Genomic DNA, 19,637 nt, shown 5'->3' on the forward strand with positions numbered 1-19,637 from the left:
ATTTCCCTGTCTCCCAAAATACTTGTTAGAGAGGTTTAACGAGCCCCTTTTTTGACAGCTGTTGAAAGCAAATATTCATGAAAAGCAGGCCTGATGTACCTGGCCTTTCTGGATTACCAAAAGGCTTAGGGAAGCATGGAAGAGGTGGAGGGCACCAAGATCTATCAGGGCAACACTTAAAAACAGGACAGCACACCCAAAAAGGTATACTCACCACCCACTTTTGGGGAAACCTCCTTTGCCACTCAATTCTGCCCACACTGCCACCAATCACAGCTGCTCCACCACTGCCAAAGAGGCACTTTGGAGTGACCATCACTCGAGCATTACCCTTCGTATAATTATTTTTGTTGGGAGCAGAACAGTAATATGAATAAAGTAAATTCTCATTCAAAAGCAACTTTTCAGTTCATCACATATACTTCTTATAAAGCGCAATAGGATTGGTCTCCTAGGCCCAGATGACAGAACAATCCATCATGGGTTGAACAACTCATGAATTGCCAAGGTGGCTTATTGCTCCAAACCCTCCATAGCTGGTTGCCCATGATGGATTCATCATGTCATGTAATCCCAGTCAGATGTCTTCTGGAAATCTGATCTCAAATAATAGCTCTAACCGCACTCAGGGGGCTCTGTTCCTGCAAGTAGCCAACAGTGGCAGGACACTTTTTCTTACCTGTCTTTAGTAGAAGTGGAATGTGGAGGGAACAATACATATTGCACAATGCAGGTATGCTTCTCACTTCCACTCTCCCTTGAGGAATCAGTCTGTGGAAGGAAATGCACATGAATATGGCCTGCGCTTCTGCCACCGCCATTCTAAGACACTGCTCTGCAGTCCTGAAGCAGCTGGGCAGTAGTCACTTTGCCCAGATGCAGCAGGTCCCTGGCTCAATACGATTCTGAGGACAGACCTGAAAGATGGGATCGCTAGCATTCTCACACCAACCTCTTGTGAGTATGCCTTTCTTGCCCTTGCCCCCAGGGCTTAGCCAGCTCCAACTCCCTTCCAACAGACAGGATGGGAGCAGCACTGCCTGTATGTTATTTCTTCCCACAGAACTTCCAGATAAGCAGAATCAATAACCTTGGAAACTGCTTCAGCATACTCAGAACAGCAGGAGACATGCATTTTGATATGCTGGGGCATTATACTCAGGAACATTAGGACTAGTGTAAGTTATGCTCCCTTACATTAAAGACAAGTTAAACCAATGCTTGGGATCTGGATAATGCATCAGAGAGACCAGGACTGGCTAACAAGAAAGGAACAACAAACAGGGTTTACCTTCATGGGTAATTCTAATACCATGCTGATAATCCCATCACCACTGGATGCAAAATGGAAGCCTTCAGAAAGACGAACTCTGCACATCACAGATGAGAACTTTGTTAAGGTTGCTAGGCTCCCTACCCACTGTATGCCCCATATTCTGAATGCAACTTAATACAATGCCCCTTTTGCTTATGAAAAATTCAACTACACTTTCTCCTTACATTGATCTAGCTATCCTTTCCTGGCAAGAGCAACTGCAAGACAGAGAAATGACTCAAGAAAATCACTACAGCAACTATCCTTTATCTCTACAGTGATGTTTGCAGGATCCAGTTCACTCTCTGTGAGAGTGACACTTACAGGATTGCGAGATCCAGACACTTACTCTGTGAGAGTGGACAGCAGCTGGGCCACAGCTGTGATGGGCACTGCAGGTACCAGCCCTGACTGCACGCACCAGATCCAGCGCTGGTGATAGAAGTAGCGAGACAAGGAGGCCAGAGTGGAAGAAGCTGTGCGGTTGGCCACCATGGTGAGAGGGCCTGACATGGAGGGATTCTCCAGGGGGAGGAGGAGGCAAGGAACACGGTAATCAGAGGGCAGTTTCTCATATCTAGGAAATGGAACGAAGGAAAGGAAATGTAGTAAGTGCACTGGGGGCAAATGAACACACTGAGAACTATTGGGCTCAACAGGCCACACTTTGAGAACCCATGGAAAAGCTCCTGCGCCTTCTCCTCTTGGATTCCATAACATCAACCCATCCCATCATGCAGAGGAAGGACTATTTGCACCCTGAGAAACATGCAGCCCTCTGTTAGCTAGTTCAGTTCAGTTAAGAATTATATTTGTGCAGAGGCAGAGTTTCCTATGTTTTTTTGAATAAAACCATGGATGGTGCAATGCAGGAATGGAAAGAGATACAGGGCAACCCATGAATATTTTGACTGAGGAAGCAACAGGAAAGGAGTAGTAATCACAGGAGAGGAAATTGCATAAGTAGAAGGTAATGCTCTGATCCTAACAAACCTTGTTCAACTTCCATTTGACACTTCATCATTCCCACAGAAACTAACTTCTAGGTCAGGGGTGTGGAACCTCTTTCAGTCTGAGGCCCAAATTGAGTTCTGGGGAATCTCCCATGGGCCACATTCCTGGGATGGGTGGAGCCAAAAGCAAAAAGGAAAGGACCCAAAACACAAAAGATACCGACATATTGTAGCTTAATGTGCTTACTGCCAGTAAGTAAGCCTTATGAGTGGCAATTCAAAGTGGGGAAACCTACCCCAGATTTAGGAAACCAGGCAACACTCTACTGTTGGAGGAAAGCAGGTAGGGCCAGAAGAAGGGAACATGGCTGTCTGAAGCCTGCTGTAAATATTAGCTGGTAAAGAGTGAAAGCAGATTCCCAGAATAATAAGGCAAGCATACTGAACCTCAAGCTTGGGTCTAAATGTAGTCCTCCACTTCTTCCCAAATGGCTTACCACTGGCCCCACTCCCTTCCCCATAGCCACCAAATATTTAGTGGTTTTCGACTTACTGTGCAGTTTTTCCTATTCTAAAAAGAACAAAATGACTCTTTTAAGGCTTAGCTTCAAGCTAAGGTACACTGGTACTTTTGGTGTTTGCCCAACCTCTTTTGTCTTTAACCAAGCCTCTTTTTCAGCTGACCCTGCCCAATGCTGAAATGTGGCCTCTAAGAGTTTCTCTATTTCAGAAGAACGCTCTGAAATAGCACTTGGTCCTTGTGTTGAAATTCTCAGCCCTGATAAAGTATGTGTTACTTCCTGCATTTGTCTGCAATGCACACAATCAGAAGTAGGGAAGCTGAGAAATACCAGGAGCCCCAGTCTACAGGTTATCCAAGACCTCTACCCTCGCAGCTATCACATACCAGGGTCTGCTTGCTCCAGACTCAATGAAACTCTAAGGACATTAATGAACACACACCTCTTATCTCTTACCTGATGAGAAGCTTATCCAGAGGCTTGTGCAACACAATAAGGCAAGGTCTATCTGAAAGGGTTGGCTGAGTCCCAGGCACAGGAGGTGACTTTGATGGGGAGCTGCTGCCAAGGACTTTCCTCTTCACTTTTGGAGTTGCCTCTTTGCTCTGCACTCTGTGTGGGAAGCGCAGCTGCAGGATACGGTCTCTTAATTCTTCTACTATCTGTTGTAAGATGAGTAGATGGCAATATGTGAGAAAAATAGGCATATCTTTGAATATTTTTCATATTTTTGAAAAGCCTACTTGGCAGGCTTTTTCATATGAATAAGAGCAACTGCTGTGAAGACTGAATCCCTTCTTCTGAATCCCTGCTGTTGTTCATTCTCTCTCTCTCAAAGCCGCACTGCTGCCTACACTTAGTCCTAGAATCCCTCTGGTACACTTGCCAGCGATGTTACCTGATGCCTCAGAAATGAGAAAATATCAGCCCTACAAAAGGATTTCTTCTAGAACTCTGCATACCTAGAACTGCCCCGGAAGACATGACATCCCTGCCTCTTTCCAACACATACAGCAACAGCAGATATACCATAGGGATAACTCTTTAAAAAATATCACTGGGGGGAAGTTGCTTCTTAGAAGGCTTTCCTTCCCTGGAAGTGAGTGGGAAGATGGGTCCTCCAGCTGGCTTTTGGTAACAATTCCTCTTTTAATTAAGCCTGGTTTCTAGTCTATAAACACAAAGACAACTTCAGATGCAGTTAAAAGTACAGGTCGCACAGTTCTGAACTGCTTTTTTTTACTCTGACAAATAGCTGCTGAGTAACATCAGATAAACACATGCATTTTTTGCCATTTTGCTGACTGCTCATTGGGACCGAGAGAGAAATTCTAGCACTCACTTTGTTCCTGATCCTTGCAAGTGTCCCAATGGGAAATCCCAGCCGAAGAACCATGCAAGGGGCTTTGGAGATGATCCGTACCACATAGAATGAAAAAGGAGTCTGATCCTCAGAGCTGCATGACAGAGGACAAGAAATAGAAGTTGGGATGACTTTATGGTGCTACTGAGTCTCAAGGCAGGTAGTGGGAAAAGCTCCACTCTGAAGCTGGAAACCCTGTCCTTCTACCTCCACTTGAAAAATAAAGGAAGAAATGCAAGGTCAAATGAGTTCAGCAGGAAAATGGGGTTGTTTCGTGTTCAGACAGAGACAGACCACCCAATGACATCTCCACACAATGGGAACATCTGGACATCAATGAACAATATGCTTTTGGCTGGAATACTATCTCTGTAACTTAGTTTCATGGAAGGTGCAACTAGGTATAGTTCATGCTCAAACTATGCCTAGCAGCAGGTGCCCTGCAATCCAGGACACTTGATTAGTTCTGAATTTGAAGCATGTCATAGTGCAGTCTCCAAAGCTAGCATAACTGCTGCACAGTGTAATATACTACACATTAAGCATGCCCCTCCTGCTCCTGAAGATTATCTTCTTAAGAGAGATGAGTAGTTACGCAGTGAGCCTGTAAGGATCAATTGCTGTGGAACAGGAAGATAACCTAAATCCTACCAAAAATCTCCCCCCACTCCCTGCCAGCAGACTTTCCCTGCTGTAACACCTCAGAAGAGCTTGTTTTCCACTCCATATCAAACCACTCACCTGCGCATGAGTTTGACATAGGAGTAGCCTTCCACCAGCACAAAGCTGCTCCAATCACGCAGCAAAGAAGTCAGAGCTGAGTGCGAGATGCGGCACTGGATAGTGCTGTAGCGGCCATTATTACCTGGAGTATGCAAATGCTTTGGTACTGGCCTGTGAAACATATCAGGAAAGTTAAACCACTGTTCAAGAATATGGTCGTCTTCCAACCCCTGGCCCTTAGAAAAAAATAACGCACATAGCAACAGTTAGATGATACGAACAAGAACACACAGGGCTACCTCAGGCTTCTGTGCCTACCTGCCTCTTAAGATCTGAGGTGGAGGTCCTTTTTCAGGAGCCATCAATGAAGGAGATTAGGAGGGTGGCTACCTGGAGAAGGGCCTTCTCTGTGGTGGCACCCCAGTTATGGAATGCACTCCCCAGAGAAGTTTGCCTGGCGCCAACACCCTATTCCTTTCAGCACCAGGCTAAAACCTTTTTATTTTCCCATTATTTTAATGTTTGATTAGGTTTCAATGTGGGTCATCTTATTTGAATTATTTGGATACTGTGCTTCATTTCATTTTATGTTGCTTTTACTGTAAGATCGTCCCGAGATGCTAGTAGCTGGATGGTCTATAAAGCTTTAAATAAATAAAGTAAGTAAGTAACTGCTAGCCAAGGAGCCAGTGTGGTACAGATCTTGCCCTCTCTGAGCATGCTTTCACATAAGACCCACAACCATGACAACGCAGCCTACGTACATGTCATGTTCCAAGAGGATCACAATGCGGTGCATGTGCAGCCATCTTTGCCAAAAATTGGCATCCATAGATAGGATGGGCTTCCAGTAAGCTGCAAACTGAGAGTGACAGGAGTCTGAGCTGCTATGCTGCAGTGACAGTACCTAAAAGGGGGAAAATACATTCTGTTTTTTGCTTTGTAGAGGAGGGATCTAACCCCCCCTTCCCCACCGACTAAAGTATCACATTAGTAGTCAGTTAAGCACAAAGTTGCTTAAGCTATGTAGTACCCAAAGGAACTCAGAATGTTCATCTCAGAAGTTATAAATTTCAGGCTATCTTAAACCTGTTGCTTTCCCATCAGAGGTAATGATTCTAGTTAGCCAAGAACCTAACCACCTCCTCAGACTATTCCCACTGAAACCCCTTAAAGGGCATGAATTTGTACATGCCTTTGGGTAATCCAGAGAATTCTTAAGAAAGAACATGACTATCTGAGACAGGCATGAAAAGACTAAACTAGTGCATGCAGTATCCCAGCAAAGTGACAAAGCACAGAGGCTGGAACCTACAGCCCGTACATGCATAAAGGAAGCTACCATATCCCCACTCCTGCCTCTCTCCCTCACCAGTAGGATTCAACGCCTGGTTCTCCCGCCCTTTGAGATCAACATGCAGTTTAACATACTCAGCACAGCTCTCAAATTTGGGGAAGCAAATGTCCAAACAGGGACCAGTTACATTAGATACAGGAACTAGGTTTCCATTCTTTCAAGCAAGGGTCAGAGACAGCAAAGAATATACCGGTGTAGTGGAACCTGGGGGAATGTAGAAGAGAGGCACCCCATTTCTGGTGCTTTCAGGTATGGTGAAGTGCTCTGGAACACTGTCAAAGGACTGCAGATGAACCAGCATCTGGTCGGTTTGGTTGATGCTGAAAAGATAAGATCAGCCCCAGCCTTAAGAATCACAAGGTTCTATATCACATCAATGCTAAATGGTCATTGATCTACCCTAGACAGTTACTGCATTCCCTATAAGCATAGTTGACTTTTTTGTTCAATACTATAGTCTCCTATGTCCCAACGCTGTCGCTCACTGAAGGTGAATTCAGATAGTTTGACTCTGTGCAGGCGCAGCTGTGCTTTGCATTTTTAATTATGTTTCCAGGACAATTTTGCTCAAAAACCCATTTTGTTTCAAAAACCATAGCAAAGGCTGCCAAGAACAAGAATAATGCCCTGCATTGCTACAAAAACCCAGGAGTACTTACATATGTGCTTCCTCTACCAATTAAAGGAACTTGTTCCCATTATTATTATTCCATTTTTTAATATTGCCCATAGGCAAAGCTCTCTGGGCAGTTTATAACAATCATAGAATCATACACTCAAGTCACTCATCCCAATTCTGACCAGGCCTGACCCTGCTTAACTTCCAAGATTAGGCAAGATCAGGCACTTCAGGCTACCTGGAAGCTTCAGTTTTGACGGCTTTGGAATTACTTACAGAACCTATAAAAAATACCAACTAAATGGAAATCAATTTCTGGTTGCCAGGAACTCAAACTATGGTGCACTGCAGAAGCCAAGCTCAGAGAATCTGACGGATTCCACCCGTTTCCTCATACATTCAAGGCAATCAGGCAATCAGAATGCAGCTGGGCTACCAACCAAAGGTGGTAGAAGACATTCCATGGCACTGAGGCCACCTGAGCCTCAAATGACAAAGAAATTATCAAGAAGAAACCTAAAACAGCAAACCTGTTCCTTTAAAGGGGAGTGCAATTCCTGACAGCTGGGTCATTGCCCTCCAGTTTATAAGCACACGTGTAAACTGGTCAATTCAGAGCAGGAATTATGGGTCGGTCATGAAGTGTTTCTATCCAATCAGTCATCAAGGCACCCTCTGAAATACCTTTGTAGTGAAGAACCTCTTTCATGGTTCCTTCCATTCTCCCAAAGTCGAATTACTGTTCCTTTTGTTCTGCCTCCTCCTGTGTACAGTCCCAAAGCCTTTTTGCCTGGGCAACCAGCATGTTTGTGAGTTTTAGCTCAGCTTTAAAAAATAACCCAAAGTTGATTCTCATGATAATTTACGACCATGATCCCCTGCTCTACTTTGGTACCTACCATACAATTCCAGAATCAGAGGTCTAATTTTTTGCCTTGAGGCATCTTGTGCCCAGCCAGAAAGGAAGTTTCACTGTTCTACTTACCCCAATTGAAGCATCCATTGAGTCCAAAGCCATTAAGCTCACATAATGCAGTGTACCCTACTTCTGTTTGTGGTGTCTTGTGAAGGCCTGTGCCTTGTGCAGAGTTGCCAGCTTAAGTCCAACAATCAAGCAGGAAAGCTGGGAAGCTGCTACCAAAGAGCTCAAGTCAAAGCACAACCACTTTAGCCACCTTTTAAACGATTCGACATAACTTCTTAGGTAGTTCCTTCCCTTGCCTCCTTTCTTCCAATCTCCTTGTTTATTTCTGCTTATTATTCTCTGTGTGAAGGCTCTGCATTTTAATTCTATTTGTAAAACAAATTGTGAGAGCTCTGGGTTCACTAATAGTGGCCAGACCTCCATTCATTCATTCTTTTAATTTATACATACCCCACCTTTTTCCTTCCCAGGAACTCAAGGCAGTCTACATAATTGCCCTCCTCCGCTCAATCTTATTCTCACAACAGCCCTGTGAGGTAAGTTGGGCTGAGAGTCTATAACTGACTCAAAGTCACCCAGATGGCTCCATTGCTCAGAAAGGATCTCCTGAGTCTCAGTCCCTCACTCTTAATCACTACACTACATTTGATCTCCCCGTAAGTGCAGTAAGTACTAGTTGTGTTAGAACTACTTTTGGTAGCATTATCCATGGTTTGAGGCTTTCACCCCAGTTTGACTTGTAATTAAACTCAGCAGGATCTGAGGATCACTTAGGCCCACAGTGTCTTTCCCATTGTTTGTGACAAAGCAGGACGTAAAGACCTTTGTGTTTCCCTACTATGAAGCCAAATTACAGCATCTATTTCTTCTTTTCATTTCTTCCTTTAAGTCCACCCATTTCCACTCCTGCAGCCCTCCACTTCACCAGCACCTAAGCTTGCTTGCTTTCTTATTTCCATTTATATGCCGCCTACTACTGAAGTCTCAAGTTGGCTTTAGACATGTAGCCTCTAGACCCCTGGCCTTAATTTGGCAAATGCTACTTACCACAGTCTGTTACCTTTACCTTTGCCTGTCTATGCATTTTATGTAGCATACTGGTCCATGCGCTATGTGGTTAGCATAAGAACAAAGCTATTTCTTCTCTTTGTAGCATACACACATCAAAGACAAATCCTGCAAAAATGAAGTCTGCAACTCTGGACTCAAATGGCTGCTTGAAGCTATTTTATCACCACTTCAGAACTAGATATTCTCCATTTTGTTGAAACAGAGCATATAAATCTGCACGTCAGACTTTGTCCTGCTTTTCTTGCTAATTCCTGGATGCATGTGAATACACATGCAGCAACAGATCAGAAATGAAATGCTTACAAGAAGCAGCAGCACTGCTCTCTAGCTCAAAATGATATGAGTCAACAGTCTCATCTTCACACACTTTGAAACAAGCAAGATAGCAGGTATATGCCCAGTGCAACTCTTTGGAAGGCAAATCTCAAACAAATCCTGAAGCTCTGCAGACTCACCTTTGCAGGGTATTCCAAAAACGGCGTATCACAGTTGTGCGGTACAGGCTGGTGATAGGCTTCCGCATTGTGCAGCTGATGTCATGCAAGATATCGTAGCTGCCCTCCATAGTCACTTCCACCCATGTGCTACGTTTCAAAGGGTCCAGGGGCCATGGGGCCACTGCCAGGTACTCAATTCTCATATTGTGCTTCCATAGCAAGACTAGCTTCACTTCTAGCTGTGTGCTACCTGTGTGCATGAAATAGGATTGTGAGGAATGAGGTAAGATGAAGCATCTCCTGTTGCCTGAAGCACCATAGTAGGCCTTCACCAGTACCTCAGATGGGACTGACTCCAAAGCAGGTGTGCCTGCCTTCCAATATAGGTCTGCTGTTCTGAAATGAGGCTCTTGCAACTCATTTCTTTGCAAGACTAATTCCCACCTTCTTCCACACTATTTCCCACCTGTTGTTAGTTCCTCATGCAATGATTCAAGGTCGTAACTAGACCCAGGGACCTCCCACCAAAACCACCCCCATTCTTCAGAATGCTGGCCAAATAAACACTATTAACAAGTCCCAACTTCTCCACTTAATAGTGCTGTATAACCTTTACACATTCCATAGAAAAGCACATTCCACAGAAAAGAAAGTAAAAAGATTAGCTAAGACTTTCCCATTATTATACCTAAGAGAAAACTTGTTTTAGCAGCAGTTTTACAAAGTTGGTCCTGTTCCTAATGTTATGCAAAGGAGACTACAGAACAGATATATCACATATTATTCCAAAGAGTAATCGAAGTCTAAATGCATTTGAAGGAAATTGGACTTTTCTGAATCTAAGGTAGAAACATCCACTGCAATAGCAGTGCTAGTCTGAATTCCATTTTCATTTAGCTACATTTGGCTGCAAGTATTTGCTTGCGGAAGGGTCATACAGCATCAGATGTATTGGGACTTGGAATATCTTGCTGGAACAGTAAGTTTTTGCATACTTCAAGAGTCTCCATTGTATTGGGTCTGCAGCCTCTTTTGGAGATTCCTACTTATTTCATGTGGTAGTGGTCTTATAAATTGCACAAGAGATACAGGCAAAATTATGGTATATGGTAAAGGCTTTGGCAGCAAGAAAATTTTCACCCATCTCTTTTTTTCTAAATAGGATATCTCTAATTTCTGGAATCATAAGGAGATTTTTTTCTTGGATACATTAAATTAGGTAGGAATGAAAAGAATATGTATGTAACAGTTTTTGGTGCCAGGTTTATTTATTTTTTGGTGCCAGGTTTATTTATTTTCCAGATATTTTAATATATAATGATTTAATCATGTTCTATTGTTACTATGCGGTATATTAATTTTACTATAGTCACTGTGGGTTGTCGATTTTGCTGCACTGATTTTATTGTTTGTTTAATATGATTATTTATGGTCTTTACATGTTTTTAAATTTGTAAACTGCCAAGAGAGCCAAATGGCCTATGGGGCAGTATAAAAGCATAATAAATAAATAACAATTCAAGATGAGCCATGGCAACCCCAGCTTGGGAGTTACTGCGCCATCTCAAACTGCTGAGTGTAGGTTATGCAAACAACACTCACCAGATTCATATGACAACCCCAAAGCAATGGTGGCTGCATAAGCTCTGAACACACTGTAACCTCACTGTAGGTTAAAAAACCCATGCTATGCTGTTGTGTCATACAAACAGGCCTGCTACAACACTATAAATACAGTATTTCTCAGCTATGATTTTATGAAAGTTGGTTGTTATTTCAATTATTTTTGTGTTCTTCTTTATGTATTTAATGACTGGAATGGTGTAAATTGGTGTCCTGCAACTGCAGGGGGTTGGACCCAATGGCCTTCATGGTCCCTTCCAACTCTACTATTCTATGATTCTATTTATTTTTGTATTATAAAAAGAGTTCTATATGAGGGTTCCTGGCAGCGAGTACATAGTGGGTGTAAGCTGTACTCTAAAAATGCAAAGCTGGCATCAGATGAACATAGGCCTAGCATGAGAAAGCAGAGTAAAAAATACAGGGAGAACTTGCCTTTTGTGACATTAACCTCACGTATGCTATAACCTTCTCGCAGCCGTACAGAGACTATACTGATAAGGTCAGCATGCACCTCCTTCTCTGTATGCTTTTTCCGCCGCATAGCCAAAGCAGGGTTGCTGCTTGCAGAAACAAGGTGCTCGTTGAACAGTCTGTGCTGGGACACTGCAACAACAGTAGATAATCACATGAAGGCCACCACCCCCATCAATAATTTGCTCAAGCCTCACTAGCAGGCCCTGGAAGACTTCAAGACTGCAGGTTCCCCTGCAGCCACCACAAAGAGCAAGATGTCAAGACTGAAACTTTTAAGCAGAAACACATACATACCCACAAGGACTTAAAAACCAAGGGCCAAACTGCATGCTGTGCTTACAGTGTGTTTAAAATAGTACTCCTTTCATGACTAAAATCCCTCACCTGGATCAGGACCATAGGATGAGTGGGAACAAGCTTAATTCTGTCAACAATTGCCTCTCCTTCCCACAAGTATCTATACAGCTTTTTCAGGGGACAAAAGCTGCTTGGGGGCAGGTGAGAGGGGGATTTTTCAGAGGAAAATAGTATGAGGAGTATGAGGAGATGAGGAGACATAACCTCCTTCTGTCATATTGGGCTCCCTGTGGCTGGTTTGGGTTAACAAAAAAGTGCAGCAAGTCCTAAGCATGTTTTTCAACATGCTATTGCTACAATAATTCCTTGTCTCTCATTCATGTTGTGGGTTTAGGGGTGGAGCACAGTTTCCTGATTCTACTATTTAAAAAAAGGTTTTAAAAAAAAAGCTTGAAGTGAGGAATGAGAATCTTCCCCTGCTCCTGAACTACAGAAGTTTAACCAGTTTGACAAACTGGTTCTATCAGGCATATTTGTTTAGTGCTATTGCTATTTATTAAGTGAAAAGATCATGAGTTCAGGAGGAACTCTTCTCCAGACCTCTGCTTAGTTATCATTAGAAGCAGTCTGTGAACTGCTGATAAATTCCCATTAATAATCTGCAGACACCTTTTTTGGTTCCTTTTTTTTTTTTTTTTTTTTGTTTTCTTTGAAATCCCCTACCCTCCAGTTCTGGAGGTCACAGGGACCACATGTGGCTAGTGCCCTACACGTTCCCCACCCCCCCACCCCCACATTAGGATGTAAAAGTGATGACTGAAAGGGATAGCATAATCTTCACTAAATTTGAAGAACTAGTCTTCTTCAACTGATCTGTAGGTGTTTTTGCTTAATGATGGCCAGCTTGGGAGACGAAAGCAAAGAATGCACATCCTCCAAAGTCCCTTCATTCTACCATTCCCACTACTGAACTATTCCATATTTCAACCTAGTTCAAGATTCTTGTCCCCTTGACAGAGTAGATAAAGTGAGGAAACAAATTCTCTCTATAAACTCACCACAGTAATATTCAGGGTTCAGGGACTCCCCACTGCGCAGAAAGGAGTACAGAAGAAAAGCTCTGTGATAGGCGTTCAGGTCCAAACTAGAATGCTCCACCTCAGGACATGTGGAAAGGTATGTACCAAATGTTGCCATGGCAATGAACTTCATGAGTTCCACATTGGGGACATGACCAAAACTGCAATCATAGGAGTAGACTCCCCCCACCTGCAGAAGAAAAAATAGCACACAAGCACTGACAGCTTCCACTTGCACAGTCACTGCCTCTTATGCCAACGAGCTCAGTTTTAACCAGCCCTTGGAGACATACGCCAAGGCTGTACATGCACACTGAAACAAGCTTGCAGATATTGGCATGCTATTGTTCCACTCTGGTCTCTGAAGTGAAGGCAGATAGGAGTGGGAAGTTTTGTAACATGGAATACATACATTTCACACATAGAAACAGATCTATGCTTCCCAAGTTGGCATAAGGAAGGCCTCCTTCTCTTACCTGAAGGAACATCTCTTTTCCTACATGCCCTCATGCCCCTTAAGATTGGCAGGGGAGGCCTTGCTCCAGGAACCCTCTCTGAAGGAGGTATGGAGCGTAACCACTCGGAGGGCCTTCTCTGCGGTGGCACCCAGACTATGGAATATGCTTCCCAGAGAGGTCAGCCTGGTGCCGACTCTCTACTCCCCACAAGCTCCAGTTTTAAACCACAAATAATAATTCAAACTAATTATCTACACATAATAGATGCTAACACTTGACCTACCCTCCTTGCCAAGCCACTCTCTCTTAAGCCCCAGAGACAAGGATCAGAGGCTTTAAGCCATCAACTTAACCTCTGGTTTGTTTCTGTAATGGATGCATTGGTGAACTCCCATGGAGTTAAATTTTTAATCTCATACCAATGATCTGAATACTAGCCTTCTTTAAGGACTTGCTATCTATACTCTAAGCCATTTTCTTTAAGCAATAGCTTATTGTACCTTTTTGCAGGGCCTCAATTGAAAAGCAAGTTGGAACAAATACAGGAGAAGTTATGGGATGGCTCAATTATGGACCTCCTGTGACTTTATTCAACAAGCAACTTGCTTCAAAGCTGTGGGCTGAACCAAAGTCAGTTCTGATTCAAGAAGGAGGTTGCCTTATGTAAACTTAAACTAACCCGCCCCCCACATGCCTTACCCTACATAGAACAGAATAAATAATCACACATTAAATAAACAAGAATTGACTACAATACTGATTTTCTTCATTAGCACTAGTTCCCAAGTGAGTGAGCGTAGGATTGCAGACTTCATTATTCTACCACTATGATTCACATGAGTCACTCTGAACTAAATATTACTGCCAGGTGACATCACCAACAAAGATCAGTATTCCCACTTCATCTAGAAGCATTCTTTAAAAAGTAAATATATCCACAGTGCAGGCAGCACGTCTCTCACCAAGTGTTTCATAAAATACCAGATGTGTCTGCTGGAGTTTGCAATCTAGACAATAGTCTAGTATTTCTCTAAGGCCTGGGCCAACTGTGAACGTGTTCCTACTGTTCCTACCTGAACAAAAGAACAGGCCACGGTCCCACTGCGCAGTTGGTTGAGCAGAGTCTCACAAACAGCTACGTCTGGGACGCTGGTGACGCCATCCGTGATCACAATAATTCCTGTACACAACAAAACCCACCATGAGCAGGAAATAGGTGAGTGCAGGCATTCCACCAAGGAAGGAAAGAACTGGACTCTAAAACAGATTTACCATTTATGTCAGGAATGGTTACTTTAAGCTAGAAAACATGTATGACGGCTCTTTCCCCACATGGATGAGGGGATACATATCACATAGGCATCTGTTGTAACCCCCCTCTTAATCGAACATGCAACCAGGACATGGCTCGTCACGGGTAAAAAGCATGATCAGGCTGTCCTGTTCGCGTAAGAACAAGAACCCCAACGAATGTGCACGCTACGCAAGGCTGACCACAAAGCAGGCTACGCTCAAGCATAATCGCAGACGTTACGCCCTTGTACCCTCGCTTGCTTTAGCATGAAAAATGTGCAAATGGGGCTCAGTGGGGTTCCCCTATTGTTCGCTGTTATTCAAGCACCTGCATAGTTGTAAAAGAGTATAAAAACGCTGCTTTCTTCTGCTCGGGACCGCACTCCAACGAGTGTGGTCCCTGCAGGTAATAAACCTCCTCTCGAAAATTCCAACTAGTCTCTGGTCTCATCCGTAAAACCGCAGGATATAACAATATCATTCCATGTAAGACCCATGTTCCACAGGCAAGGACTGGCCTCAGCACTCCACTGCAGCTCATGCATTTTAAGCTGACCATATTCTACAGCCAATGGGAGCCATAACATTGTATCTAGAGTATTGATCCAGGAAGCCAGGAGATCTAGATTCTAGTTCCCACTCAGCCATGAAGTTCACTGTGTGACTGGCAATCAGTTGCTCTCAGCCTAACCTACCTCACAGGATTGTTGTTGCTGTGAAGATAAAATGGATTGGGGGAGGACTATGTAAGCCACCTTGAATTCATTGCAAGTGGAAAAAAGAGAGGACATAAATGTCATGTAATCATTCTCTTCCTCATCACTGTAATACAAACTTTGCTTTGTATGTGTGTGAAACTGATTTTCAGGTATTATGCGTCCAGCCCATCCAAGAGTGCACTATTTGTAAAAATGCAAATATTTTTACTTTGCAATAAGCACACTGCTTTCAATCCCTTAAAACAGCAGTTTAATCTAGATTTAACCATCATTTACACATAATCAATCTTCCCTTTTGCTACACCTATGGAGCTGCTAAGTGAGAACAGCTCAGTCACCCCATCTGCTGCGTGTAGTTTCCTCTTCCATCGCATGCATAGGAGAACTCAGCCTTGGGAAAGCATGGAGGCTCTGCCTTCTCTGAACATGCTGAAAATTACAGGATAAATTTAACCTAGTGGGCCACCATTCGTGCAGCCCTCCAAGTCAATGAATCAGTAACAGCCCACTGCATTGGGGCAGCCTTGGTTCCACAGTCAGCAAGACCATGACTCAATATTATTACATTACATTCATATCCTACCTTCCCCCCCCCTCCCCCGGTGAGGAATGCAAGGCAGCTTACTTAGCTCCATTTTATTCCCACAAAATACCCTGTGAGGTAGGTTAGGCTGAGAATGAGTGACTGGCCCAAAGTCACCCAGTGAGCTTCATGGCCAAGTTGGGACCAGAACCTGCATCTTCTGGGATCCCAGTCCTACACTCTACTCTCATCATGTCCTCGCCCTGCAAAGTTAAAGTGCTTCTGCAGTCTTTTTGCTCCTGAGCTGAGCTGGACTCTGCCTTTCCCCTCTGTTCTAACTCCTTTGGCTGATCCAGATGTAACTGCTGGCTTCTGGAATAGTTACAACAGTAGCCACTTGCATTTTGCCTCTTGCCAATTTTTGGAAGAAGACACACATACTAACCTGCACTGGAGTTGGAAGGCAGCAATTGTAGTGCCAGAATTCCCTGGCGAATCATGCTGACAAGCCCGACATCAGCTGTGACCATGGAAACACCCAACTTCCTTCCCAAGGGCTCCTGGGCATCACACAGGCGCTCCTGGTTCAGGGATGTCAAGTCCACCTGCAATCAGAAACAAAGTTCCTATCAGCCACAGCACCGGGTTTCCCACCTCGGATTGCAAGTGCAAGAAGCGCTCCCCCTCTAAATCCTTAGTAGAGCCTGTTTTTATTTAAATCTGCTTCCCCAACACACTCACAAACTTACATGTAGACAAAAATGCAACTTGTATCTTGTGTACATATGGAGGTCCAGGCAATTCTAAAATGAAAGCACTATAACATGTTTGCTTAGCCAGAAGATAATGGCCAAGTTCCCAGTGTTCCAGCTCAGCATCACCAATTCAAAGTGTAGTCTCTTTCAAAATGTGCCTGAAGGAAGTTGTGGGTGGGCAGGCAGTGGAAATAACTCATCTATGCATTCACACTGAGAATGTGCTGAGATTCATCAGTTGGTATTATCACTGATATTTACCCCTGAAAATTCTTGGAAGAAAGTTGCCAGCAGGGAATGACAGAACAAGTCAGAGGTGAAAACTCATTCTTGTACCTGCAAGAGCCTCCCAGCTCTTTTGCCTCAGAATTCCAGACATCATTGAGTTTTGCTGTATGTCATGCTGAAACAGTTTCAGGCAAAACTCTTGCCTGGGGCTATCATCTCAAACACCCCACCTAACAGAAAACAGTTTGGGTTCTGTCACTTAGAAAAAGTTTGCCCTTCTTTCTAAACAAATTAACAGAAAAATGTTCCAGTAGTCACAAGGAAAGCCAAAGGATGAAGAGAAGGAGAATAGAGTAAAATAGTGGCAAATATGCCTTGCAAACCGAGTATTTCTGTCATCTAGATTCTTCCAAATCTAGAGGGTGATGGCAGTGTTGGATTTGTTATCAGCATCAACACACTTAGAGCACCTAAGACAGGGTCCCACAAGGCCTTGAAGGTTTTTACTAAAGAAGAAAATGTGGCTGCTCTGCTGGAAAAGTAAGTTCAGGAGTTTCTTCAAACATCTCTTCTTGCTTTTAAATCCTACAGGATAACCTTCCCTAACCTGTAAGCCTTCAGAGGCATTTGGACCACAACTCCCAGAATTGCCAATCAGCAGGGCCATTGACTGAGAATTCTGGGTGTTGTAGTCCAAACAAGTCTGGAAGGCACAAGGTTAGAGAAGGTTGCTATAGGACAAATCTCTATCAAAGCACATGCAACTAACCCATTCCTGTGGGACTGCTATGTATTTGCTCAGGTACCTGACAGACTAATAATAATAATAATAATAATAATAATAATAATAATAATAATAATTCTTTATTACAGTCAGAGACCAGACCAAAGTAAAACATTAAAAGACAATACTGGAATATTGGAAGAAAATAAGCAAATATTAACCATTGGTTATAAGGTGCACATAATAGTGCCAATAGCCCAGTTCTAAGTTGTATGCTATATACAATGTCCCCATTCCAGGTAATAAACACGTCATCACAGTATACTATTTTAACAGTAGACCTGTATACACAGCCACTCTATGTAAAAGGCATTACTCCCTGGACTTTATCTTTCATCCAGCCAGCCAAATAATTCAGTCTGCACTCTTTCAACATCCTTTCTCAAATGCCTATCATGGCTACAAAGAATTTGACAACATTATATGTAGATATCGGGTCAGTGTCAGACAGTCATATAGAGACATATTGTTGTCCTGTATGGCCTGGGAATCAGTTCATCAAAGGGGAAATGAATGCAGCACAAATATCCCTATAAAATATACACCCCAGCAGGACATACTCTGTGGTTTCTACCTGTTCCATACCACAGGCGCCAAAGCGCTCTGACCAAGGGATCTTTTTATACCATCCCTCCTCGTAAGTGGGCCAAGGTGGGCTCTCCTATGCTTATGTAATTCCAACTGAGCAAGGTAAGGTGGAGTCCTTGCAATATATCTAGAATCCTCCCTGAGAAAGAATTCTGAGACACTATTAAGATCACTCTCTCTCTCAATATCTGCAATGAGCTGCCAGGATTCCTGTTGGCTGCTCAATCCCCATATCTAGCAGAGTCCATGAGCGGAGGCCTAAAAAAGCTAATTTCTGCTCAACAGATTTTATCGTTAGATTTAAAATCAACTTGAAAAATTAGTGAGGCAAGATCAGTTGGAAAATATGACAATCTTGAAAAACTATCCCTAAATATTTGAATTGAAAAACTTGCTCAATCTTATGCTGGTTTATTGTCCTTAACTGAGTTTTTAGTCTTTTGACAAAGGCCATGATTTTTGTTTTTTGGTATGCCTTCTTCCTCGCAGTATGTGAACAACTTCTGCAATGCTCTTCTAAGCCCTACTGGAGTCCTTGAGATAATAACTGCATTGTCTACATGTACTAAAATAGTTATGTGTCTCCCTACAAGTTTTGGAGGGTGAAAATTAATATAGTTTAACTCATCCACTACTGAATTAATATAGAAATTAAATAAAAGCGGGACCAGAATGCAGCCTTGTTTGCCTCCTTTTTGCATTGCAACAGCATTTGAGCTGGTCATGAGCACTGCATCTTACTTTAACTATGGTGTCTCTATGTAAGATCTGAATGAGTAGGAGCAGGTGCCTATCAATGCTAGTGGGCTCTAATTTCTTCCATAATTTAACCCTTGAGATGGAATCAAAGGCTGCCTTAATGTCTGTAAAGGCTATGTAGAGCAAGGGTTTTTTTGAGATATATTTCTCGCTTTTTTATGTTCTTACATTTAAAAACTCCTCTGTGTGGAACATGAGAGCCATGCTGATCAAACCAATTGTCCATCTAATCCAGTATAATGTTCACCCAACAGCAAACCAGTTGCTCACAGGATCCCACAAGTAGGGTATGAATGCTGAAGTTCTCGAGCAGGTACACTACCTCTGATAATGGGAGTAACTGAAGTCCAGCACTTTCATCATCTCTGCCCTGTTTTGGAGAGGCTTATGGCATAGTTTGGATGGGGAGAAGCCCACAATGGGTCTACTGGGCAGACAGAAAAACACCTCCCTCTCATTCAAGCATACGAAGCTGCTGTAGCCTTCTCACCTGAGTTTTTGGCTCATACTGCTGCTGGAGCATCTCAGCCACTTTGTTTTCAAAGGTGCACAGCTGTATATAAACTTGCTGCAGGAAGGCCTCTGTTTTGGTCTCATCCAGCAGGCAACCCTGGAACAGCACCTGGGCCAGAAACAGTGGAAGTCTTTATTCATTCAAATTTGGTATACTTTTTTCTACAGTGGGGTGAGTGGTTTACCAACAGAACCTTAGATAATCTGAAAAGTGAATTGCTCCTTTCAATCACTTATTGCTGTGTGCTTTGCTCAGT

The 19,637-nt window shown here is 43.2% G+C and overlaps 1 protein-coding gene across 5 annotated transcripts in view; it reads right to left on the reverse strand.

The window, feature by feature from the left end:
• The window catches only part of SZT2 (SZT2 subunit of KICSTOR complex), a 76,113-nt gene that overhangs the window by 49,944 nt on the left and 6,532 nt on the right, over positions 1 to 19,637 (reverse strand). For 3 of the 5 annotated variants that reach the window (XM_044442824.1, XM_044442815.1, XM_044442806.1), the window contains exons 5-18: positions 19,358 to 19,489; positions 16,199 to 16,358; positions 14,292 to 14,398; positions 12,740 to 12,950; positions 11,343 to 11,513; positions 9,303 to 9,534; positions 6,423 to 6,552; positions 5,640 to 5,782; positions 4,894 to 5,046; positions 4,132 to 4,246; positions 3,246 to 3,451; positions 1,665 to 1,892; positions 1,292 to 1,370; positions 680 to 771 (exon numbers count right to left, since the gene is read on the reverse strand). In XM_044442824.1, the coding sequence (XP_044298759.1) occupies positions 680 to 771; positions 1,292 to 1,370; positions 1,665 to 1,892; positions 3,246 to 3,451; positions 4,132 to 4,246; positions 4,894 to 5,046; positions 5,640 to 5,782; positions 6,423 to 6,552; positions 9,303 to 9,534; positions 11,343 to 11,513; positions 12,740 to 12,950; positions 14,292 to 14,398; positions 16,199 to 16,358; positions 19,358 to 19,489 (2,159 nt within the window). Of the gene's footprint in view, positions 1 to 679; positions 772 to 1,291; positions 1,371 to 1,664; positions 1,893 to 3,245; positions 3,452 to 4,131; positions 4,247 to 4,893; positions 5,047 to 5,639; positions 5,783 to 6,422; positions 6,553 to 9,302; positions 9,535 to 11,338; positions 11,514 to 12,739; positions 12,951 to 14,291; positions 14,399 to 16,198; positions 16,359 to 19,357; positions 19,490 to 19,637 lie in introns of all 5 variants that reach the window. The other 2 variants (XM_044442829.1, XM_044442797.1) reach the window with 1 other exon arrangement.

The sequence above is a fragment of the Varanus komodoensis genome, unplaced genomic scaffold, assembly GCF_004798865.1.
Source record: "Varanus komodoensis strain SLA01 unplaced genomic scaffold, ASM479886v1 scaffold1, whole genome shotgun sequence".
Classification (NCBI taxonomy): Eukaryota; Metazoa; Chordata; class Lepidosauria; order Squamata; family Varanidae; genus Varanus; species Varanus komodoensis.